The 27,449-nt window shown below is 35.1% G+C and overlaps 1 protein-coding gene across 3 annotated transcripts in view; it reads right to left on the minus strand.

Moving 5' to 3' along the window:
- The window catches only part of TENM1 (teneurin transmembrane protein 1), a gene marked incomplete at both ends in the record, with an annotated part of 529,505 nt that overhangs the window by 287,752 nt on the left and 214,304 nt on the right, over positions 1-27,449 (minus strand). For all 3 annotated transcript variants that reach the window (XM_084259136.1, XM_084259137.1, XM_084259135.1), the window contains one exon: positions 16,807-17,045. In XM_084259136.1, coding sequence (XP_084115262.1) covers positions 16,807-17,045 — 239 coding nt within the window. The remainder of the gene's footprint in view (positions 1-16,806; positions 17,046-27,449) is intronic.

The following is a 27,449-nucleotide window of genomic DNA, read 5'->3' on the forward strand; positions in this document are numbered from 1 at the left end:
TTAAAGATTTATTTATTTATTTATACAAGCACTGGGTACAGTCAGAAGCGCGGGAGGGTGAGAGAATTCACCAGAGCCAGAGCGGGGAGCAGAGCAGGCAGAAGGACCGAAGTACACTGCTGAGGGGAGCAGCGGGCGGCAGGAGAGGTCTGCGCGCCATGTGGGACCCTCCTCCGGTGGCCGGGGAGCAGCCGGGGATCGAACCAGCGCTGCAGAGGCTGCGGGCAGCTTCGCAACCCAGCGCTCAACCGCTGCGCCACCGGGGAGGCCCGATTTTCTGTTTTGTATATTTCCTTTTTTCGTCTTTTTCCCTGGGATCACCTGGCTTGTTTGTTTCTATTGAGGTAACATTGGATTATAATGTTTGTGTTTGTGGGCTTTTTTTAAAGATTTATTTATTTATGCCCACAAGAACTGGGGTGTAGGCCAGAGGTGCGGGGGGGTGGGGTCAGGGGATTCACCAGAGACAGAGTTGGGAGCAGAACAGGCGGACCTACTGAAATACACTGCTGAGAGGACCAGCGGGCGAGACTGGAGGGGTCTGCTGTGCCATGGGTGCTGCAAATAGCTGGTGATAGCTTGATAGTGCTGTCTTTAACCCCTGCAACACCAGGGAGGCCTGAAATGCTTGTGTTTTAGAAGCTCTCCCCTTCAGGTGTTATTACCACATCATATCCACCCCGAGCTGTAAATTTTCTTATTAATTTCTAGTGTCATTTCATGATGCTGTGGGAATGATGTTTGTATTATTGCTACTTTATGAATATCACTGATATTCCTGTTGTGGTCTAATATATCACCAAATTTTGTGAACGTCCCATAAGCACTTGAAAAGCAGGTATATTCTCTATCAGGGTATTAACTTTAATACAAAATCAAAGGATGTATCTTAGTGATTTTGCTTTTTCAGATCTTCTGTAGGTCAAGTTTCTGTTCGTGTGACTTGCTTTGAACTGTGAGTTGTGGGTTGAAATTTCCTATGAGTAGTAGTTTTGTTTATTTTTCCTTGCATTTCTTATAGCTTCTGCTTTATATAGGCACTTGGTTGTTGGGTTATTTGTGCATAGCTTTTTTTTAAGTAACTTTTTTGTTGTGTTTAATGTTTTTTGGCCTGAGATCTACTTTGCCTGATGTGAAGATTATAAGGCTTGTGGTCTTACTGCTTCCATTTGCCTGGTAAGCCCTTTGTTTAGCCTTTAATTTTTAGTTATTCCTGAGTCATATATTTTAGGTATGTTTCTTGTAAACAGCAAAGAATTAGGTTTTACTTTGTGAATTATTTTGAAAAATATTTTTCCTGGATATGTTAAAACCCATTTATATGTATTAATGCAACATATGTTTGGTCTCAACTTTTTAATGTTATTTTATGTTTATAATAGTTGTTAATTTTATTATGTTCTTTATGTAGTTTGCTTTCTTTGGTTATTATAATTTTGTTTTGGCACTTAAAGTTTGTGTTTTTGGCTCCTTTATTCCTTTACTTTTATGAAGCTCTTAGTGCCCCTTTTTCTTGACTTCATTTATTTGCTTTTTCAGCTTGAAATTATATTCTTTGACCTTCCTGATCCAAAAATCCAAAAAACAAAATAAATGCAGACTCAATCTAAGATATATTATAATTTAACTTTTAAAAACTAATGATAAGTAAGGGATACTAAAAGTGTCCAGAGGGAAAAAGAATTTTATATACAGGAACCTCTACAAAATTATCTGCAGATTTCTCAATGGAAAACTTTCAGGCCAGAAGGGAATGGAATGATAAAGTTCTGAAAGAAAAGGATATCCAATGAAGAATAATTTTATCCTTCTAGATTTTCATTCAGAATGGAAGGAGAGATTAAGAGCTTTACAGACAAACAAAAATTAAAAGAATTCATCGCCACTAAACTGGCCTTGCAAGAAATACTATCGGGACTCATAAAATTAAAAAGAAATTCTGCCTAGCAGAAGTAAGGCACCAAAAATATACAATATGGGGAAGGAAGAGCGTAAAATATGCACCATCAGAACAACTTTGAGATCAATCTGTTCAATAGGTGACACGTATAGAATCATATGTATCAGCCTCAGGAGAGCTTAAGAACAAAATTCCCTCAAAGAAAAAAGAAATTAGAAAGGGAACTTAAATATACACAAAAGGAAGATTTTAAATCAGAAGAGAAGAAAATAAGAAAAAAGAGAAGTGCAAAGACAACAATAAAAAACACCCCAAAATTTCAATAAACATCAATAAATATTTATATTCCAGTGTTACCTAAAATGTAAATGGCTTGAACTCAGCAATTCAAACATACAGAGTGGTTGAATGAATCAGAAAACAAAATCTAACTTTTCTATTGGAAACATGCACTCTAAGGATAAATACAGGCTTAAAGTGTAAGACTAGAAGGCAATCCTACAAGCAAATGATAATTAAGAAAGGAAGTTATATAAGATAAATTTTCAGTTAAAAAAGGTAATGAGATACAAATATGGACATTATATAATGATTATTGACTTTAAAGAAGACCTAACACTTGAAACAAATGATGAAACCTGAAAATACAGAAAGTAACCACTAATAAAAATAAGGAGTGACACTGACAAAAACACAATAACAGTACAGGATTTTTACACCCCATTTACAACTATGGACAGATCAACAAGACAGTGAATACAATAAAAAATAGCTTTAAATGACAAGTTATAGCAGATGGGGCTAATACACATTTATAGGACATTCTACCTAGATGTAGCAGAAATTACATTTTTCTCAAGTGCACCTGGAATATTCTCAAGGATAGACCATATGTTGGGACACAAATTGAGTGTTAATAAACTAACAAAGGTTGGACTCATACCAAGTATTTTTTTTTCTGATCATAACACTAGAAATCAACCACCAAAAAAACCTGGAAAAACCTAAAATACATGGAGATTAAACAACATGCTTCTCAAATATCACAAGTCAATGAGGAAACTAAAGCAGAAATTTAAAAATACCTGGAGACTTTGAAAATGAAGATAAAAGTTATGAGAACCCATGGGATGCAGTAAAAGCAGTACTAAGAAGGAAGTTGATTGTAATACAAGTATACATTAAGAAACAAGAAATCTTAAACAAACAATTGGACCTTTGTTGGAATACTTCTTGGTTTTTGGATCAGGATGTTTATTTTCTTTCCCAAGTTAGGAAGATTCTTGGTTATTATTTCTCAAATAAAGTTCCTACTGTTTTCTCCAGCTTATCTCCTTCAGGGACCTCTATAAAGAGACTATTATTTCTCTTGATATTTTCCCATAATGTTCTTAAACTATTTTCATATTTTTAATACTTCCTTATTTTCCTTTCATTTCTCTCCTTTTATATTTCATCTTCACTATTCTAGTGTCCATCATCATTGCATCTCAAGATATTTTCAAATCTTTTCTGTCTTGGTCACCATTTAAGATGGTTTTGTCTGTCTCTTGAATGTGTTTCCTGAATTCAGTTAACTGTCATTGTACATTCTCCTTTTGCATATTTCTTTTCTGATTTTTTAAAATTCATCATGTGAATCTTTATTCGTATCTTCAAATGTTTGTTTAAAGATTTAATTAAAGTTAAGAAGGTGTGCTGCAGTTTTCTTCTGCTTTAGAGTAGTTATTTGGAGGGGTTTCCATTCACTGAAATAATTTATGGTTATTTTCTGTTTTCATCCTATAAAGCTTTGTATAGATGTCATCTGTTTTTTTATGTTCTGAAATTTTTATTTTCCTGGATCAACAGTAAGAGTAGTATGCTGGTAAGTCTGGAGTTTGGGTCATTATTTAGGTTATTGGGTTTCTTGTTCTTATTAAAGTGTAATTTTAAAAATCAATGATGCTTTTTGGATAGGGGATTTGGTATATCTCATAATTTTGTGATTCAATTTTACTTCAATTAGTTCCTGAAATTCTCTCTTGTGTCCTTTAATGTCACCATCAGGCCTCTGAGGGTACTCTGAATCAATGCCCCCCTCACCTTCAGTTGTGCCTATCAAGACTACCAATTCCAGTTCTGAGTGGTTTGAGCACATTCCTTTCAATTTTCAGTAGCTGGTGATCTCAATTTTAGTATATGCATTTCCAAAGCAAGCACAAGCTAGTGGTCTCAAATGCTGTATTTGACATCTGTTCTCAGTAACTGTCCACCAAGGGTAGGGCATATTTTTAATGGAAGTTTTGTTTTAACAGTTCGGCAATTACTAGGTCTCAGCTCTCATATCTTCTTTTCTATTTGGTCCTTGGCTCTTGGCTCCAGCATAGGCTACACACAGTTAGCTCTGCCTGATTTGGATATTTATTTCTCTACTTACATGGAATCGACATGTGTAGAATTCTCTGTCTTCTAGTTATGATACTGCAATGTATTGTGTGTGATTTTATTTGCTCTCCTTATTGGTTTTGAATTTTGTTTTGGAGGATGATGTAGAAAGATTTGAATTTAAGGGGCCAATAGGAAGTCTGAACCTTATTATCAACTTACCTATTTTTATACTATAATACATATGCAAACACAAACACTTGAACATTCCGTACCTAGTATCCACAGGCTATTTGTTTCAGATGAGTCTTATGATGAGGGCTGTGTTATAATTTTACTTGTCCAGTGTTCTTTTATGTTCAATTTCGTAAATCTGTGAGATAGTTGGTAATGGTTAAAGTCACCATTTGTAACTCTGAACAAGGCCCCATTTACAAAGAGGGTGATTGTGTTGTGTTTTCAGGTGTTTTCCTGCCCTTTTCTTAATTCCTTCTCCTAAACTTCTAATGATTGGAAATTCACAATCTTTGGATAAAAGAAGTGTCAGCGAATATATTTCACTCCTGAGTAAACTATTTGCAGAATCAAGACTCTGTAGGAAAGAATGTTTGCTGCTTTTGATTACTTATATCCTCCATGGGTCTGGAACAGGGAGGTGATGACATTAATGCACAAGAATTTGGCATTTTTGCTTATGACTTTGTTTTCTGTTAAAATGCAAATAATATTAGGGAGGCATAATACATTTTCTTTGACCCAGCCATTTTGTATTTCAATATGAGTTATCTTTTTCCATGGGTTGTAAGCTTGAATGGCTATCCAAAAGGAAGGCAGATAACATGAAAGAATGAAGAGGGTGAAATGGACACTCTGATGGACTAGAGAGTATTCACAGACCTTTTGGGAACAGACCCTTCTTAGCTGTGGTAAATGCTTGTCATATTATTCTAGTCACTCAAAACATTAGAAAGGCACCTGGCATATAAATATTCAATAAACATGTGTGCAAATGGGTGAATGCAGGTCTAGGTACGACTGATCTTTCTATGTCAAGAGAGACTAGAAATTTTACAAAACTCAGAGATGTTAGGTAAAATCTTTAGACTTAAGCTTTTAAATTAGTTGACAGCATTTAACAAATTGTATGTGTGCTAAGCAAAACCTGGTTTGTTCTTAAAATTCATCTCTGAGTGGAAGGCAGGACTCGGAAAGGGGAAAAAAGTGAGATTGAGTCTGTGGGCTTCGGTAATGAAATACAGCAGAGCTGAAAGGTTGAAATAGTGACTGAGTCCATTAACAAAAATATTACTGACTGAGATTGTAATTTAAATATTTTTATTTCTTAGATGACTGGATCAAGAAGATGTGGTACATATATACCATGGAATATTACTCAGCATTCAAAAAAGATAAACACATGCAATTTGCAGCAACATGGATGGTGCTGGAAGGGATCATGCTCAGCGAAATAAGCCAGAAAGAAAAAGAAAAATACCGGATGGTCTCACTCATCGCAGGAATCTAGAAAACTTAAATAAGGGACCAGGACAATGAATAACTATAAGAAAGTGAAAATCAAAATCAACAAAAAACTGTGAACCAGAGACACTTTTTGGGGGGTGGGGGGCGGGAGGGGAGGGATTGGGGTCAAAATGGGGGGGTTGCAATTGTATGGGGAATATAAAAATAAAATTTATTATTAAAAAAATAAATAAAATAAATATTTTTATTTCTTTCACCTTACTCAAATCACAAAAGGCACTATAAATTTCCTTAATAGTAGGACCACATTCTTTAGTTTGCTATGTACTCTAATAATATATTTTGTTTAAGGATAAAATATATACTTATCACGCAGCACCATAAATTCCTCATTTTATAATTTTTGAATGCATTTACTAATGACTGCCCATTGACCTTACTATTTTTAAATTTAGCTTTTTTCCCCTTCTGTTGACACACTTGTCTCTATGTTTAATATTTAACTCGAAAGACTAGACTGATTATCTAGCACAAAGAGTTATACCAACTAATCCAGGGGAAGGATTTGGTCAGGGAAACCAAACAGAAACATACAGCAGACAGGAACAAAAATCCAAAGACACTAATGGTTTGTTTGGGTTTTGTTCAGTCTTGGAACAGGCTGTGTTTTAGGTATGACAAAGAAGGAACTATTTGTACCATCTGGCTTTCAAGTACTCCCACAGCCTCCTATGTTGGTAAATCCTAACTAGTGCTATCCCTGCAATATTCTATATGATAATCCTTGAGAATGTGCTGTGATAGCACAGAGCATGTGCAAAACTTTAACACATTTTCCCACATTTATATTCTTAAAAATTTCCACCCTCCAAAAACCAAGTAGTTCAACTACATTCAAAAAACATCTGACCCTTTAATCACTTATGGACTGACTGAGGATAATTCTACCACCAAGGGGAAAAATATTAGAAAACCTTTTGATTCTCTGCTAGGTAGTGGGGACACTACTAAATAAACTGTTAGCTTTGGATAATTTGGATTCATCAGGATTTTCTGTCTGGAGATCTAACAAAACCACTCCATTTAAAAAATCGTTGCTTTCTTTCAAAGCACAATTGCTTTCTTTCAAAGAGCAATACTTGCTCTTAATTTGCTGATAATTGCCATATCTATTTTTTATACATTGTGCAACTAGTATTAGCTTGGGTGCTTGTTATTGGTAAAATCCAAAATCTGATATCTACTCTCTCTGAAATTATTTTCATTTAATTCTATGATTTTATTAGTTAACTCTGCAAAGTATTTGGAGATATGAGATGCATTAAACATTATGAGGTATTGTTATTTGCCATATTTAACATCTATCTTTGATCAAAATTAAAGTTCAAGATCAAAGGGAATCTAGGTTCTTCAGTGAAAAAGTAAAAAACTGTATTAAGATTTAAATAAGGTAGTCTACAACATGGAGCTAGTTGATTTGGTGAAACTTATGAATACAAAAATGTAAATATTGCCTCTCTGTACCAAGTGGTAGAATAGCAGAGATTGTCTATTGTCAAATTCATACTTGTATTCATTTTTGATCAGAGCCACAGGTAGTTTATCTGAATGTTCAACAGCCCCTATGTTCCTATGTTCTATGTGCATATACTACCCTTTGGCTTCTGATCACTTGATAAGGACACAAAATTCACTTTATGAAAGAAATGAAATGGAATTAAGAGGTTTTTTTTCTTCCTGTTAAGGATTTCCTATTGCCATTTTCAATCTGAAAATCAGACATTTGTGAGTGGAGCCTTTAGAAACTTTTATGGTAAGCAATTAATCTCGGGGTTAACTACACCATGTTATGTAAGGTCTACATTAAATAGATTGGCAATGCTATGAGGAACTGATCAGCAGAAAATAACAGTGGATCATCTTGATCCCTCTTCATTTGTTCATTTTTACTCCATAGGGATCAACAGGATCCCACAGGAGCCAAAGGAAGGTGTTCTTGAAAATCCATACTGGTCTTGTCAGTCTACCTAGGAAGGAAGACTGCCTTGTAGGATTATATTTGATACCAAACCATGAATGTAGCCTTTCCTGAGCAAATGATTCATCTGGAAGGAGTTCTTCATTCCTTAATTAGGTCCAAATATAAAGGAGAATCACATTTTTGTACACTTAGCCTGAAATTTAAAATTTTGATATACTACCCTCTGATCATCTCATCCTAGCTATTTAGCTAATGCATAATCATAACTCTCCTAACATATCATCAACATTCTTAGATACTTGCATCTGCCTCCCATGCCATTAACTTTCTTCCCCCTATTTTCTTTCCCTACTAACTTTGATCTTTTGATGATAACTTTGAAAACGTTGTAATAAAAAACTATACTTATCCCTTTTGTCTTCTTGGGGCATTTGTCCTGCAAGACTCCACTTTGATACAAATAATAAACAGTGAAACACTCTATGTATTTGTTCTCCCTAACTCAGTTCTTTACAAAAATTTTACTCACAGAACTTATTTATGATTTTAGAAATTACTGAGGACACCAAAGTGTCCTACATTTTGTTGATGTAGCTTATATCTATATCTAATTAAAATTAATAATGATGACTTTTATAAGTATTTTTTAATTTCTTGAATAACAGCTAACCATTACATTTTAGCTTAAGTAACAGGTATTTGACGAATAATTACATTATACAAACCAAAAAAATTGCTGAGAAGAGTAGCATTGCTTTACACCTCTGAAAATTGTGTTACTGTCTGGCTTAATAGAAGACAGCTGGATTCTCATGTCTGCTTTTGCATGCAATCTACTGTAATAGCACTTATTATGTAGTCTCTGGAAAACATAAGTACATACTCATGAGACAATTATAGTGAGACAGATAAAAAAGCATCTCTGTGGTATTATGAAAATAGTTTTACTTTGTGGACTCTGACAGGTCATGGGTCCCTAGTTGTCCCCAGACCAAATATTAAGAACAACTCAGTATTCTATCGCCACCATCTAGAGGTTTTCTTCTACCCTTTCTTGATGTTCCTTAGTATGCTTAGCAGACTGTCCTCAACCTTCTTGAATATTAGTATGTATGGCCCAGAGTTCTAATCTTCAATCTCTTCCTCTTTCTAAACCCATGATTTTGGTGTTCTTAAAGGTAGGTATATTTAATAATATACAAGATATTTTGACCTGTGTGCTTACTTTCACCTTTAAACCTTTTCCATCTATATTCTATTTTGGCTAACAACATCACCAACTGTCCAGTCCATAAGCCAGACAACAGCTCTTCTATCTCCTGCCATGTCTTATCAGTCACTAAGTCAAGTATGCATTATCATATGAACACTTCTTGAATCCATCTTCTACTTCTCCATTCCCAGAAGTTTATTCTCACACTATCACTCACCTGGATTACTATTACAGTCTCCTAATTTGTCTTCACAACTTGGATTTTACAACCCCCTATCATCCTGCCTCCCAATTCCATCTTACCTACTGCCATTAAAGTCATTATTCTGAATGTAAATCTGAACAAATAAATATCTTGCCCTAGTGAAAAAACAAAAAAAATCCCCCATTTGCTGGTGGAATAAATTTGGGGCTCCTTACTATGGCTTATAATGCTTTTCATGACCTGCACCTGCTTACAAGCTTCATTTCCTGCCATGCTCCCATAGCCTCCATTTTTGCTTCTTCAGGTTTTCCAATATATTTGTATTGAATAAAACATATTATGCATTTACATCTCTATGTAAAAGGAATATTTATAAAGCCCAAATGAATGCATCTCTACCCTGCAAGATAACACCTCCTAGTTTTGACTGTGATGAATCAGATATTTTATTGGTGATACTGGCCCCCCAACTCTGACTGTTACATACGAAGATTCAGTCACATTCTGAAGTTTTAAATGGGTTAACTTGCCATCTGTTTCAAAGACATTGCTCTAATTTAGTCTTATGCAATGTGAGGCTAAAAATAATAATATGACATATCTATGTATATAGTATATGTACAGATATATATAAAATTTGGATGTGGATGAACTAATTTAAACAATAGTGAAATGTCTCCTTTATGTAAGAGAATTCATAATATTTACTTAGAAATAAGAGATTTCTTAAGAGATTTTTTTCTGAATTTGCAAGATTTGATTTTTGCTGTTCTAAAATGTCTTAAGCATGAAAAACTCCGAAACTCCTAACATGTTGTCCAGTTCTCTTTTATTGTGTCTTCCAGTGTATGTTTATCTATTTCATAAAGTCATATTTTTATTTCCCTACTTGGGCTAATAAAGTGCTGTATTGGGACATACTTAGAGGGGATGCCTCTCCTTGAGACAACAAAGTAATCCTAGGTTGCAAGACATATACTTAGTATCCACTACTCATTGCTCAAGAAATTATCTTTCTTATTCTATATCTTAAATCCACAGCAGGCCAGAGTTCCAAGAAAGAAATATGTACAGTGTTTACCTTTCATTAAAATGTCTTCATTCTCAGAAATATGTACTAACTATGGTTTTGCAAATTAGTTGTATGTGAGACAGGTTCTTCCTGTTATTTTAGTATGTTTAATATGGATTAAATTTATACTTTATGACAGGTAACAGGGCCACTTAACATAGTGGGGATAAAAGTTATGGAACATATTACACCAAAAGGTGGTGCAGGATGAAAATATAAATCTTTTTTAAATAAGAGTTCTGATAAATGCATGGAGGGCAGATTTATAATTAGTCTGAACTTATTATCACCATTTCTCAGGTCCCTGTTCAGAGAGAGAGCCAGAAAGCTGGTAGATTCATTGGTAGGAGGCAAAGTGTAAGTTAACGTAAAACCTGCCATCATTATCATGAATGGGCCCACAACAGTGAAATGAAAGCAGTAGAAAGTATTAAACATGACATAAAAGGAACTGATAATGGTCTATAAGACAAATTAAAATCATTTTAGCATTTTATGTTGATTCATTTCTTGAATATTATAAGCTATAATGCATTTTAATGAAAATGTGTTTCAACTCAGATCTGGCCTCCAGATAGAGATACAAAACCATCTGAAAGGTGAAAACACTAAGGAAAAGGGAATTTAGCAAAATGAAGGCAAGGTTACAGATATTTTAGACCAGGCAGAAAGAAACAACAAACCCATTGGAGGACATTTGTGAAATATATGTTGAGGCTCTGAAAAATTGTTTTTGATGACTTGAGAAGAAGGGAAACAAAGTTGTTAAGATAAATTACATGCTCATTCTACTCAGCTCAAATTAATAATCCTGCTCCACTAATAATAATAATTAATTTTTATTTAGATCTGCTAAGCAATGTTCTTAGTGTTTTAAGCGATTCATTTCATTTCATTAAAAAGAAAACCCATGAAGAAGGCATCATCAACATTCCCATAATAGAGATAAAGAAATTGAGGCACAGGAACATTAATGAGATAGACGGGCTTAGGTAAGCATGTTTCTCTGACATTTGTTAAGCTTTTTGTGAGGGGGCACTGAATATTTAGATTTAATAGGGCCTCCCGGGTGGTGCAGCGGTTGAACGCTGGGTTGCTAAGCTGCCCGCAGCCTCTGCAGCACCAGTTCGATCCCTGGCTGCTCCCCGGCCACCGGAGGAGGGTCCCACATGGCGCGCAGACCGCCCGCTGCTCCCCTCAGCAGTGTACTTCAGTCCTTCTGCCTGCTCTGTTCCCCGCTCTGGTTCTGGTGAATTCTCTCACCCTCTCGCGCTTCTGACTGTACCCAGTGCTTGCATTAAATAAATAAATAAACAAACAAACAAACAAATAAATAAATAAATAAATCTTAAAAAAATAGTAGGGGGAAAAGTTTCATTTCTATCCTCTCCATTAAAAAAAAAAAAAAAACAAAGATTCTTGAATTTTTGAAAATCAAAATTTGCCGAGTTCTATTTTATTTCTTGCCTTTATTGTGAGATAGTTGCACTTTCTTTGTAAGACAGGAACATGAACATACTACACTTCTCTTGTGCTATCATTTTCAGCACTCTCTAACTCCACTAAAATAACAGCCTAGACAATAGGACAATTTGGACTAGTATAAGGAAGTAGAAGAAAGCACTAAAATCAGTGTTACTCAATTCTGGTGCAGAGAACAAGGTGAAGAATGCACTCTGCCCTCTTGAATAGTTTCATCCCTAAACTTTTCATCAAAGCATTGGGCACAATACTTTTACCTCTCCTAATTCTATACTGATAATATCTGCTCTGGCCAACTTTCTGTACTGTATCATAGCAAGGAGATTTATCGACTGAAATGATTTCATCTGTAGAGTTTGAAGACTACCTGCATACCCTGAAGGTGGTATGAATCACTAACAATTTCACAGCAAATGACAAGGAACATCGATGTCATTAACTGATGATACTGGATTTGAGAACCAGAAATCCCTACTCCCCAACTCATTCAATGCAACATCCCATTTGACCCCAGGCACAATGTATTCTTGTGAGCATCTATTGCCTATGAGTTTCTATTGCCTCTTATACAAACTGCTGACTGTGGGAAAACTTGATCAAAACATCAAAGATTACCAGAGAAGCCGTGTTTGTGCCCTTCACAACCATTGATGAAGTACCTTAACCTCGCCTTCTCTTGATGCCTTGCATATGGTCATCCGTCTTCCTGACTACTACTTCATATGGCTTATTTGTAAATTCAAGCAAATGTGCTTCTGACTGGCACTGATACATCACAGATGCCAGAATATCAGAGAGGATGAAGCATAAGGACATATTTTTTGATTCAGATGGAAAATATTACAGATTTATGGGGAAAAGATGACAATAGCCATTCTATGATATCTTCATATAATCAGTATCTTTCCATGCCTCCCTTCACCAAATTTTATGACCTCAAAACTTATTCCAAGGAATTATTCTCTTGCTGACCCAAAAGGTATAGTGTATAGGTGTGGGGATGGGGCTGGTTGTCTGAACAACCTGGTCTGGCTTTTCACGTGCTGGATTTCCACTGCCTTCCAATGACCACTTACAGAGCCATAATGCACAGAACATCTATTGATGTCCCAATGATATTGATGTGATTTCCCCTAGTGGATTGAGGGCAGCACAGCATACAGCCATTAGTATCTAAAGGTTATGTATAATGGATAATAGAGGAAAATGAAATAGCAGAAAGGAATTTGCACGGGAAACAGAAGCAGTAAATAGTTTCAGTGAAAGATTTTACTTGGGTTATACAGCAACGGCAAAGGGGGATTGAAAAAAAAAAAAAACGACGATTCTTACAGACTCAGCAAGAGTTGAGAGTGAAATGGTTTCATATTTTGAAATACAATACTTTTTTATTTCAACCACAGAAAGCCATTTAAAAATCATCTTGTATATTACAGTTCTTATGTGACATCTTTCACCTGAATGCTTATTTATGAATTCTTACTCTACCCTCCTGAGGTGGTCAGCAATATGGCACAGATGGGGAAAATCAAGGAAAAGATTTCAAGTGATTTATCCAAAGTCACATAATGTTCAGTTCATGACAGAACTAACATCTCCTCATTTTGAACCACTTCAACCTATGGTACCAGCATTTAGCCTGATGTTTGAAAATCACACAGTAAACAATTTCAATATATATCTCTTACCAATCAACAAATTGTCATTGCACTCACTATTGCAGTGGATGACACGGTAAATCTAATCTAATTTGCAATTTATTAAGAAAAAATGTGTGGAGTTATTTTTGTAGAGCAAGAAGGAAATGAGCTACAAAGTTTACTGAGAGCTAGAGGGTAGCAAGGTATGGTGCTTAAGAGCATGTGCTGGAGTCTGGCTGTTCTGGCTCAAAGCTAAGGATCCCCACTTCTAAGGGATGTGGTATCTTAGCTCAATGCAACCTCTGTCCTCTGCTGCTGTGAGTAAGTTTCCTCATTTAGAAAATATATTTCACATCAAGAACTACCCATAAGGGTTGCTGTGAGATTTAAAAGAGCCAAACAAATAAAGTGTTAAGCATAATTCAGTTTTCTCAACAAACTTTTACCAACAGGGCTGCTATGTACTAGCCACAGTTCCTGGTGCTATAATAAACCATGGACAAGATGGGTAATTCTGAGAATGAGTGAATTTTAATAGTGAATAATAAAAATAGCTATGGTATTTAATAATATGTAACACTTACAGTATACTTACTATGTGTTAGGTACTATTTCAAGTTCTTTTGTTATATTAACTCATTTAATTCTCATAACAACCCTATGTTGTAGGTCCTGCTTTAGAACGACTTTACAGATGAAGGAATAGAGGCCTCAAGCAACAGGAATATGAAAAAAATATTCAACATCAGTTATTATCAGGGAAATGCAAATCAAAACCACAGTGAGATACCATCTCACACCTGTGAGAATGGTCCATACTACAAAAACTAGAAACAACAAATGCTGGCGAGGATGTGGAAAAAAAGGAACTCTTCTACACTGCTGGTGGAAGTGCAAACTGGTTCAGCCACTATGGAAAGCTGTCTGGAGGTTCCTCAAAACACTGAAAATGGTTCTACCATGTGATCTAGTGATTCCACTCCTAGGTACCTACCCAAAAAACACAAAACACTAATTCAAAAGGAAATATGCACTCCTATGTTTATTGCAGTACTATTTACAATAACCAAGATATGGAAACAACCCAAAAGCCCTAAAACAGATGAATGGATCAAGATGTGGTATATACTTCTATTGCATGAACAAAAGAAATAAACTTACACCATTTGTGGCAACACGGATGGAGCTGGAAGAGATTATGCTCAGTGAAATAAGTCAGAAGAAGAAAGATAAATTATCAGATTGTTTCACTTAGAAATTCATTATGATTTGCTATCAAGTAAGGGTGATTTTAAACCAAACAAAGTGTCAGGAAAAAGACAAAACTTGCAAGTTGACCATAGATCTGAGGCATACAGTAAGGGAAGGGGAGGGAGGGGGGCCAAAACAGGAGAGGGAAGAGCACAAGGGACTATGGTGCTGTATCATGGCTGCTATGGTGGTGGGAGAGCTACGGGGACTACACCTGAGGGGAGAAATCAAATACTGTACAAAATTGAACAATGATGTAAGGAAAATAAATTTAATAAAAAAATATTTATTTCTTCTGATCATAAGATTGGCAATTATATTTCTATTCTTGAAAGAACTAAAATAAAAAATAAAGGAACAGAGGAAAAGTGTATCAAAAAAAAAATGGAAGCCTTAAAAGGTTAAATAACTTACCAACTGTAACAAGCCTAATAAGTGACAGAGATCTAAAAATCCATGCTCATAATTGTTACATTGCCTCAATGTTGTGTCAAATTTATGTTATTGTTTACCCTATAAAAAGACAATCCTTGAAATGACTGAAATATTCTAATTTCACTTATTAAATTATTAATAACCCAATTAAAGAATTCCCAGAGTATATGATACAATTTTTGGTACAAGAATGGGAAAAATAATAAACTTAAATAAAAGCAGAGGCTTCAACATAGCATACATCTGTTAATAAAGAGCTTGCTATTACCTGCATTTGTTTATACTAGGGGTTAAATCTTGGCTCTAAAAAATCATTTCTCTATATGGTGAAAGTTAGTAGATTATAATCCATACAATAGTTTGTCTCATGTTTGAACAAGAACATGTTAAAAGACCTTTCATGTATTCAAACTTGATGATTCCATATTAAAATCATGTTTAATTATGGTACTTTTTCATCCCTACTTCTATTGCTTCAGCATTATTTCTCATTACAGATTACTACAAATCAAATAAATATAAAGGTTGGGTTATCCTGAATGTTGGAGACAAAATACTTTTTTGTATTATACAGTAATATTATCCATATTTAATAAAAGCAGTGTTCAAATATATTCAGACTACATGATAAAATATGAGATAATCATGAACATCAATTCAGGTTATGATCTTCTACTGTTGACATTATCAGTGATTTCCCTACAAAATATATATATTTATTTACTAACCATCATCTGTTCTGTAACTCCTATATAGTTATGTAAACTTTCTTATCACATTTCAAATAAATCAGAATCATTCAAATTTATGTCATTATTTATGAGAAAGCTCAAATCCCTTTTTTTTCCAAATCCCTTTTTATCTACTTTTCAGAATATTATTCATTCTACCTTAGTGGGTAATTCTGCTTCCATTAGGAAAACAGTTTAAACCTAAAAAGAAGCTACTAGTAATATACCTGGATAGAACTTTTTTCCACTATGATATTCTATCCATTCTAGGAATACCGCTTCCACAAAATTCATGTTTCTTAAGTTAATTTACATTTTAGACTGCAGAGCCACTCAAGCAAGGAAATTAATGTTCAGTCAAAATAAAATGCCATCCAGAAAAATCAATACAATTTGCTATCAAGTAAGGGTGATTTTAATCAGGGTGACTCAAGAACAACAATATTTTTTGTAAGTTGCGTGAGTGCCTCACTACTATTTCTCCTTTACATTCCCAAACATAGTAACTATGTGATTTTGCATCCAGTTACCTAATGCAAAAAATAATGCATTTTTAAAAAATCCCAGTGTAAAATTTTGAATTCTCTGAAAGAAATTATTGTGCTGGATTTTCTGATAGCTTCCAAATAACTACTACTTTAATGAAATAGCAACCTGAAAATTCAGTAGCAGTTTTACTGTTTAACTATAATTTAAGAAGCTATTGTAGATTAGTACTTATGAATTCTAATGAGAAAACCATAACAACCTTTTAATTGAAGGGAAAATGGTTAACTACAGTAATTGCAATCAATAAGACTGTGTTAGTAGTATAAATATTTCTTCTCAAAGAGCATTCCTTCCTCTCCTCAGTGGTATTTAAGGTTAGGAGGTGAAAAATCAAAAAACTCCAAAAGCAAAACAAAAACTAATTAGAAATCCATTTGTTATGTGTAACAACCAAGCCTTGGTTCAACTTTGCAGGTTCCAGGGTTGAGAAAGAACTTGCCCACCCCGTCCACAAACAGAACAAGACTGTGATTAAGGTATGGAAAGAAAAGGCCTTACCAATCACGTAGGCTAGTAACAAAGCCAAAGTCACGGTGATTGCTGTGGCACTCAAAGCTGTGCACTTCCAATTGCAGCACCTGTAAGGTTTGTTAAAGGTAAAGGCAGGTCTGGAAAAGGTGCTTCGAGGAAGTGGCCTGGGTGGGGGTGAGTACACCGTATTGGAGGTCAGAGGGTAGTTCTGACTGGCTGCACTGAAGATAGCCGAGGAGCCAGATCCATGTTTGAACAGGAAATGCCTAGGAAAAGGAAACAGAAGTTTGGACTATAATAAAGCCAGTTGCAACAGAAATACCAACTCCACTAATTCCAAGCAATTATGCTACGACAAACCCCAGGGAAACTAGAAGGGACTCAAAAAATTTTTCACACACCTAAGGGTTAACTCCAAATTGAGCAGGGTGGTCTCCCTCTTCCTTCCTCATTTAGACCTTTCTGGGGGGAAAAAAGAATCTCTTTCCTGATTGGCTAGGTAGTGAATTTCTCAAACTCTGAGCATTAGCATCCCATATTTGGTGTTAGTAAATAAAACATGTCTTTTCATTACATAAACTCAAGAGTTGATTCAAAAACAGGCATTCTAGTCATTTGAACAGCCTGGAGACCAGTGCTTTATTCAGAGACTAGTTTTCACAGGTATATTTTCACTCGCTATCTTATAAAAATTGTCAAACATACAAAAGTTAAGAGATTTTATGAAAAACATACATACCCAGCAACTAAACTCGACAGTTAACATTTGACAATACTCTATCAAATATCTATTCTCTCCATTCCTGTCTTCATCCATTAGTCTTAGTTTTCAAGCATTTCAAAGTTATATACATTGGGGCCTCCCTGCTGGTGCAAGGGGTTAAGCACAGCACTATGAAGCTATCCAAAGCCTCTGTAGCATGAGTTTGATCCCTGGCCAGCCAGGGAGCTACCCACATGGTGCAGCAGACCTCTCCCATCTCGCCCACTGCTCCCCTCAGCAGTGTATTCCAGTCAATCTGCCTGTTCTGTTCCCCACTCTGACTCTGGTGAATCCTCTCACCCCCTCCACACCTCTGGCCTGTACCCCAGTTCTTGTATGCATAAATAAATAAATCTTTTAAAAAGTTACATATATCAATAATTGCCCTTCACATATATTTCAATTTGCATATTATTACCTAAAGTTCAATTACTTTTTCTACAGATTTTTATGTCAAATTTATACACAATGAAATGCACAAATTAGAAGCAAACCTTTGCTGAGATTTGACAAACACAATCACTTGTGCAACCCAAACCCCTCACAAGATACAGAATATTCCCATCACCCCAGGAAGTTCCCACCTTCATTCTCAAGCAAATCCCTATTAACCTATTACCCATACATTAGTTTTGCCTGTTCTGGAACTTCATGCTGCTTGAATTGCAACGGGATGATTATTGACTGCTCATGACTACTGTAATGTGGATATTTCATAAACAGCAGAGATTTATTCACATGGAAGGAGTTGCCAAAAACAAACAAATGGAAGTATGTTTTCTGTGCATATGCTTCACACTTACTGAGTGCTAAGTGCCATGTGTTGTGCTCAACACTCATTTTCTCAGTTAGTCTTCGCTCATATGAAGTAGGTTATATTATTTATGCTCACTGTGCATTTAAAGGAATGCAGACCTTAAAAGTTTAAATAAAGCACCTAATTCATGTACAAGTCAGTGCAGAGACAGAATCAAAACCCAGGTTATTCAGGCTCCAAAATCTTGAATCTACTACTCTACTGGGCAGCCTGAGGCAGGGCAATGCATGGTTAAACAAAACATACCGATGCTACCTTTCCATGTACTGCAACACAACCCCCTTAGCTAAGCAAAGTGCCAACATCACCTTGCACATGTCACATATACTCAAATGCATATATCATTAAGATGACTTAAAGAATGATTTCCCGCTAATGTTTTTAAAAAACAGAAGCCTATGTATAAAGAAAAAAGGGAACTCTAAGCCAATTAACAAAAAAAATCACATTGAAGTATTTGGCTTTGGTATTATGACGGTAACGGCTACTTAAAAGGCTGGGTTGCTGAGGGAAGTGTAGATTCACAAGATTTTTCTGGAGAGTAATTTAGCATTATATCACAAAAGACTTTAAATATGCATATTCTTTGGTCCAGTAATTATGACTATAGGAATTTATCCAGAGAAAACAATGCGTATGACAATGTATATATGTACTTATTCACCGCAGTATTATTTAAAATAGCAAAAAGTATATACCTAAATGTTCAGTAATAGGTAATTGGTTAAGTGAATTTTTTACAAAAACATAGTAGAACACTATATAACCAATAGATATTGTGTTGTCAAAAGTATCTATGCACTGGTCTCCCTGGTGGCGCAAGGGTTAAACACAGTGCTATCATTGCAGGCCACTGCAGCAGGAGTTCGATCTCTGCCTGCCAGGAGGAACCCACATGCACAGCAGACCTCTCCTATCTTGCCCGCTGCCCCCCTCAGTAGTGTATTTCAATAGATCTGCCTGTTCTGCTCCCAACTCTCTGGTGAATCCTCTCACCTCCCACACCTCTGCCTTACACCCCAATTCTTGTATGCATAAATGAATAAATCTTTAATAAAAAGTATCTATGCACTGGGAAAAGTGTTTACAGATATCACCATGTGAATGAAGATAGGTTTCAAAATAATATGTGCAATATGATACAATTTTTAAAATTTATATATATATATATATATATAAAATATGCTCATGGACACTAGGGGTATTTTTTAATGCTTTACCTTGACTTTGTATTGATTTTTCAGCTAGTATAAAAAAGATTAGGGGTGTAGTGAACAGACAATAGCACACTGGCCAACAATACCACATGAAGAGTTTGTTACATTTATGTGAGCACCTAGAAAGACCAGGCAACAGAGTGGGGACTTTATATACACAATATTTTGATCCTTATTTCTCTGTGAGGTTAATGCTATTATTCTAATTTTACAGACAATGAAACAGAGACCAAAAAACATTTATTAGGAGTAATGATAGTAGTAGTTACCATAATAATGATCATAAGACATCATATTCATTAAATGCTTACTTGTGCCAGGCATTATTCTAAACACTTCCCAAAGTATTATATCATTTAATCTTCACAACAACCCCATTACAGGATATATCTATATTTATAGATGAGAAAATTGATGCATGGAGAGGTTAATTAACTTTTCCATGGTCCCACAGAAATTGGTGAAAATGAGTTTCAAATCCAAACAGTCTGTCTTCTGGGCCATTGATCTTAACCACCATACTAGAGTATACTAAACTAGGGTTATGGACCTTGGAATGGGGGCCAATGACAATGATATGAGAATGGTGGTTAAAAAAAATCACAGTTAGAAGTACTCTCAGAAAACATTCAATAGCGCAAGACCCTCATTTTGCAGTTAGGGAAACTGAGGCCCAGAAAATGGAAGTGGGTTACCTAAAAGCAACATAGGTAGTTGATAGATGAACGAACTTGGGATGGGGATTTCCAAAGTTAGTATTGTCATTGCCCTGTGCTACCTACTAACCATAGTCTTCACTAGATTAGCACCAGGTTCTGCTCTTCTGGGTTAACTGACCTGGGCTGAACAAATTTTATCTGCTCAAAGATCACCTAAACTATTTTGGATGAATGCAGAATCATTACAAGGAAACTAGCCTTTAGCTGTTAGGAACCTAAACGAATTATTGTTGCCTCTAAAGGCCGTTCTAATTTATTCCCAGAATGGAGAAACAGTATATAGTAGAAATAAGAATAAATACATTTTTGTGAAAAAGTAACTCACAGCATTATGCACTTTCCATTCGATTGCACTTCCTCTGTGGGCCCTGAAATAATCTCCTCTGTGGTATAAGGAGGTGAATGTCTTCTTTAGTGTCTGGTTAGCTCCCCCAGCCTGTTTTGCCCTTTGGCCACCTAATTTACTAGTGAGCAAGAACTGCAGTGCTTTACAGACAGCCTCCCCATCTCTCCACCACTGCCTTGTGGTTAGTCTGAATGTGACAAAATGTCACTTACATATAACTGATTCTATACAGCAACACTCTAATATGTTCCTATGGGATAAAAAAAAGAAACCTAGCAGTATGGGGCTCTTTTATTCAGTGTTTGGAGATAAAATCTTCAATCCTTTGCATATTTATGAAGGAGGACAATTGGATTTTGAGACAATGTAAGTGGCCCAATATGTTGGATATTGATTTGGTTTGGTATATCATTAAGAAGTAGAAGAAAGACAAAGAAAGACAGAGAATTGTTGGCTATTATGACGGCAATTACAAGCAATAATCAATATCCCTGAGCACTGTAATTTCATCCTGATATACACCAAAGGATTTCCAAATGCAGTTTCATAAGTAAAATATTACAGCATAATGAATAAATTCAACAGTCGCAGCAGAGCAACATTTAAACTAATTCATATTTGAGTGGAATCCAAATCACAGTCCTCAGTGAGGGTAGATAATAAAATGAGTTTATATGCTAAGGTTCCTGTTTTCTTATTAACAAGCTCAGATTAAGATTCTGTGCTGAAAGTAATCTATACTTCGATGTGCACCATGAAAAACAGCGATGTAAATGCTCTGTATTGTCACAGGCTTTGCAGTCCATTGTTGGAAAGTGAAACTACTGTCTAAATGTGTTTTCATAGTCCCTGAAAAAAAGTAGGAGCATAAAGACAAATGCGCAATGCTAGACTTCAGCTATGTGCTCATAAAATCAGATCATCTGTCTAAGCACATTGCTTTTCCCTCGGGACCTGAGGATATACTAAAATGTTGCTATCAATTTCATACAACTGGGTTTTTTTCCACAGAGCAAATGATAAAAATGCAGTTCAAGAGTTTATGTGTAAGTAGTACTCTCCTTTGCATCTGTTTTAATATTCGAGTTCAAATTTAAAAAGGAAAAGCAAGATATTGCCAAAAGGAAATGGGCATAGAAGGAAATTGAAAAAAAAAAAAATCTCCAAGACTGATGAGCCCCAGTGGTGGTAAATGGGAATATAATAAATGTTCCTGTAAGGATTTTAAAATCATCTATAAAAAGGGGGGAAATGTACTCTCTCTTTTTAAACCCCTCATACTACATAATGCTGAGGGTATCTGTAAGCACTAAATAACGTGATTTAATGTGGCACTTAAAATTCTATAGGAAATAGACAGAAATCTACAGCTTTCTAAGATGCATAAATAACCTATGATTTTTTTTTTCATTTACATCTTGTAAACATACTTATGAAACAAATCTCTAAACCCGTATTCCCTTAGCTGTAAGCATTTGACTCCTTGTTATACCCAGAGGAAGGAGTTTAACTTATTTCTAGTTAGAAGGTGAGGTTGATTTAAAAATAAAAATAATAAAGAAGACTACAAAGAAAGGGCTTTGACTGAAGTTAATAAAGTCAAATCATATACTCGAGGAGAGTGGAATGTAGGTGTTTATTTTTTTGCAAAAAAATAATAAATGAATTTCTTATTTTGATGAAAAAGGCAAAATGTATAATTTACCATCTTAACCACTTGTAAGTATACAGTTCAGTACTGTTATGCATACTCACAATGTTGTGAAAAAATTCTCCAGAACTTTTTCAGCTTGCAAATCTGAAACTCTAGATCCATTAAACAACACCCCTTTCTCTCCTCTCCCCAGTGTTTGGCAACAGTTGCACCATTCTATAATCCCACCAAGGGCACATAAGGGTTCCAATTTCTCGACATCATCACTAACACTGGCTAGTGTCTATCTTTTTGATATTTGCCATCCTGATGAATGTGAGGTGACATCTCATTCCAGTTCTGATTTGCATTTCTCTGATTAGTGATGCTGAACACCTTTTCACATGTTTGTTGATCTTTTATGTCTACTTTGGAGAAATGAGTATTCATAGGTATCCAAAAATGTGAGAAATTACCATACTAGGTAAGTCAGATTTTCTTCTTGAACAAAACTACCTGTGCTGTTTTACAAAAATGAGTTATTATGGAAACAACGAAAGTGCCCAGAACAGATTAGTGAATCAAGAAGATGTGATTTAATAAACACAATACTCAGCAATCAAAAAAGATAAATCATGTCATTTGTGGCAACATGGATGGATCTGGAAGGGATAATACCACATGAAATAAGTCAGGAAGGTGAGTACCAACTGGTGTTATGTGGAATATAATAATATATGTGGAATATATGGAATATAATATATGTGGAATATAATAATAATATGTGGAATATAATAACTAAACTAATATCCAGATAAAGACAAGCTTAAAAACTAACACTTGGTAGTGATGGGGGAGGGGTGGAAACACAATAGTCTATGGTGATGGATTATGGGTGAATTAGTGGTGGCTATACTACAGTGGTAATACTTTATGGGGGTATTCCAATATTGTCTCCATTAAAGAATAAATATACTTTGTTTTTTTTGAGTCTCATCAGCTCTTTGTAGAATTTTGTGATCAATCCTTAAAAAAAAACTAGCAACAACAAATATTGGTGAGGATGTGGAGAAAAAGGAACTCTCCTGCACTGCTGGTGGGAGTGCAAAATGGTCCAACCACTATGGAAAGCTGTGTGGAGATTCCTCAACCTACTAAAGATAGAGATTCCATATAATCCAGCAATTCCACTTCTAGGTATTTACACAAGTGACACAGAAACATTAATTCCAAAGGGCACCTGCACCCCTATGTTTATAGCAGCACTATTTACAATAGCTAAACTATGAAAACAACCCAAATGCCCAAAAATAGATGACTGGATCAAGAAGATGTGGTACATACTGGATCAAGAAGATGTGGCACATACATACATTCCACACAATGGAATATTACTCAGCAATCAAAAAAGATAAACTCAGGCCTTCCCTGGCGATGCAGCGGTTGAGCGCTGGGCTGCGAAGCTGCCCATGGCCTCTGCAGTGCCGGTTCTATCCCTGGCCACCAGTGAGGGTCCCACATGGAACGCAGACTTCTCCTGCCACGCCCGCCGCTCCTCTCAGCAGTGTGTTTCGTCAGTCTGCCTGTTCTGTTCCCCGCTCTGGCTCTGACTGTTCTGTTCCCCTCTCACGCTTCTGACTGCACCCAGTGCTTGTATAAATAAATTAATAAATCTTAAAAAAAAAAGATAAACTTATGCAATTTGCAGCAACATGGATGGAGCTGGAAGGGATCATGCTCAGCAAAATAAGCCAGAAAGAAAAAGAAAAATATTGGATGGTCTTACTCAAAGCAGGAATTTAGAAAACCTAAATAAGGGACCAACAAGCAACTATAAACCAGAGACACACTAACGGGGTGGGGGGAGGAGAGGAGGGATTAGGGCCAAAATAAGGGGGGTGGGAATTGTATGGGGAATATAACCAAAATGAAAATGCATACATTGTGCAAAAATGAAAAATGATGTAAGAATTATAAAAAATAAAATAAAATATATAAAATTAAATAGCAAAACTAAACAAAACACCAGCCTTGTAACACCACCACCACCATGAGTGATTACTGACCAAGATCTGAACTTCAACATCTCTAGTTTTCTCTCTATGGCCCATTTCTGATACTTTTTCTAGGATTAAAAAAAAGTGCCAAGACTCTTCTTGAACAATCTCCTGGGGAAACAAATTATCCCTCTCTATTAACAGCTACTTAGAAGAGTATTTCACTTTATTTGTCCTAGGGTATTTTTCTACCAAATTCTCAGCCATCCTGGTTATATGCTGCCTCCAGACCTAATATGCCAACTGTTCGTACAAAGACTGTATCACTCATAATTATTAAGAGTTTTTTAAAAGAATTTCAGGATACCTAAGCTTTCATTTTGTAGGCTTAGGCATTCGTTCTACCATCCATTCTTAAATGCAGTATTGTATGGTTTAGACTGATATTCTTTTGATTTTGCAAGTGGGGTAGTAAGTAGATAATGGAGAGCTCTTCTAAAAATCTTCTTGTGATTATTGTTACTCTCTTATTTGAATCAGAAGTACTATATACCACACCTCCTAAAATGCCTCTGGATTGTATATTCCTTCAGGGTTGAGACCAAGTCTTAATTTCTAGGTACTTTGCCTCATACTTCAAAAGTACTCAGTGAACAGATATTGATTAATATGATGCCTATGTTTCTTCTAAAAGGCTCTTGATATACTCTGCAGAATGAATGAAGTTGGGGGACTCTAAAATAAGTGTTTCATTTGTAACCAAATATCTCTTGGTTTATTGAGAGTAAAAGCATAATTATAAATTTTAATTTCATTTTGACATGTTCAAAAAGAAAAAAAAAAGTCAAAGTGCTGATTCACATTTTATCTCTTTGTGAACATTTGGGTAATGAAAGAATTACTTCTAATAAAGTATACTAACATTTAGAAATAATCACTGTTAATGATAATAGCAACAGTAATGGCCATGTACTGAACAGCTATTATGTGCCTGCCGGGCACTCTGCTAAAATACTTGGTGTTTTTCTAACTGAATCCTCACAAGAACTATATAGGGTAGACAATAGTATTTATATTTCACAGCTGAGGAGGCTGAGGTTCAGTTATTAAGGTTAAATATATTTCTCAAGGTCACATAATTTAACAGTGATAGAGTTGGTAATTTACTTCAGTTTTATTGATTACTCAGATGTGAACTACATGAGAGAAAGAGTAAGCGATTTACTTATTGCTATATTTCCAACATTTAGAATGGTGCTTAGCAAATAGTAGGTACTCAATAAATATTTTTAAATCCATGCATGAACAATAAAACCCATTTACTTAATCATTGTGTACATATTAACTTATATCATTGATATCACTTTTAGAGCTTATTATTATCATCTGATATCTCCTTTCCAAAATGAACACACATAAGTTTAGTTTTCCACTAAATATTTTCTTATGGAAATATTTCTTTCAACTCTTAAAATTACAGAAATGACAAAATGATATCAGGATGGTCTTATGGTTAAAAAAATGAGGTAATTGTCATGCTTCCTGTTTAGAATATGTGGGACATCAGAATATTTTTCCTGCAATAGTATTTCAAACTTTCCTATATAAATTAAATATTTCTGTAACAAGATATTTATAGACAAGTTGGAACTAGGATTGCTGGCATGGGTACATAAATTCTAAAGAAAGAAAACACTACATATCCTATGTAGTTTGATCAAGCTGCTTTAGTAGACCCCAAAATAAATTAAAATAATTATCCTCAATTTTATATTCATGCCTTTTCAAGTCAACCTCTTATCCTCTTTCCCAAAGTTAGATCCATGCTCTGTAGATGCAACTTTAATTAAAAAATTGATGTTTAAACACCCAGCACCGGTTTAAGGATAAATATCAAATTAATATTTTCTATTAACACAAATGTTCCTGTATTAAAAGGCTCAGGCTAACATATAAAAATCATTTACTTAGATAAAAAAGCTTTCCAATTTGTCATTCTTTTTATATTTAATAGCAATTTAGGTCCTGAGATACAGTGTAGAAGCTATAATTCTTTAAAACTAGAAAAATTTGAAAAGCTATTAGTGGGTAAGATTTTCAAAACTCCTATGATTTTACAAACATCTTCTCCATGACGGCATGATGGACTGCCACCCCATAGTTTTCAATAGTTCATTTCCCAACAGGGACCATTTCAAATGGGAACAAACATGTGACCTAGGAAAAATTTATGAGTGTACATCTAAAATTAAATCAGACTCCAAACTTTCCAGGATTTAAAATAAATAAACATATAAGTATATTCATTTTGTAAAGGAATTCAGTAATATTTCCCTTTGCAAAAGATGAAAGTTCATTCCCAATTTTACTCACCAGAACAATCTGCTGATTATTTGGATTTAGTTATTTATTTTTCTTTTTAGAGATGGGGTAGTGGGCTAAGTATTATATAATGTGATCGATCATCTTTTCATTCATCTTTATTTTCTGTGGATACATATTTTTCTCATTTATTAGCCCAATTTACAATACATGTTATACTTTTCTGTATATGTTTTTATTGAATTGTAATCTATATTAGCAAAATTTCTTGCTTTAAAGAAAGAATATTTCAAGTTAGTTACAGGACTGTTATAAGGACAGAACCTGAGAATTTCCTATGAAGTTCTTGAGGTTGAAACTTGATGATCATTCCAATGCAACTTCTGAAGAATGTTGATCAACATTTGCGTTACATTAGCTCTCATTTCTTTGGAAAATCTTACTTATATGTGTCCTTTAAAGGAAAGAACGCTTTATGATGCCATTAAAATAACATTAAAAATTCCACTCAAATCAGCCCTCTAACCTACCTAGCATACAATTCTCTAAGGGAAAAGCTGGCAAAGGGCAGATTGTCTTCTGAAATATTACTCTCTAAATCAAAGATGTAGCCAGTTGTAGAAACTGTAAGCTCTTCACCAACATCCATGTTCTCCTCTCTTTCTGGGTACAGATTGGAATATATTTCCAAATCACAATTTCTATTAAGTGTGACTAAGATCTGGATTCTGAAATGCAAAGTGTGAGCAAACATGAGGTTTGGCACTTCCAGTTTTTGCCCCTAAAACTTTCCCACTCATGACCATCAATCTCCTTCCTTATCTACTGACTAAAAGAAAGGAGACTTAAATACAGA

This window comes from Talpa europaea, assembly GCF_964194135.1.
Source record: "Talpa europaea genome assembly, chromosome: X".
Lineage (NCBI taxonomy): Eukaryota > Metazoa > Chordata > Mammalia > Eulipotyphla > Talpidae > Talpa > Talpa europaea.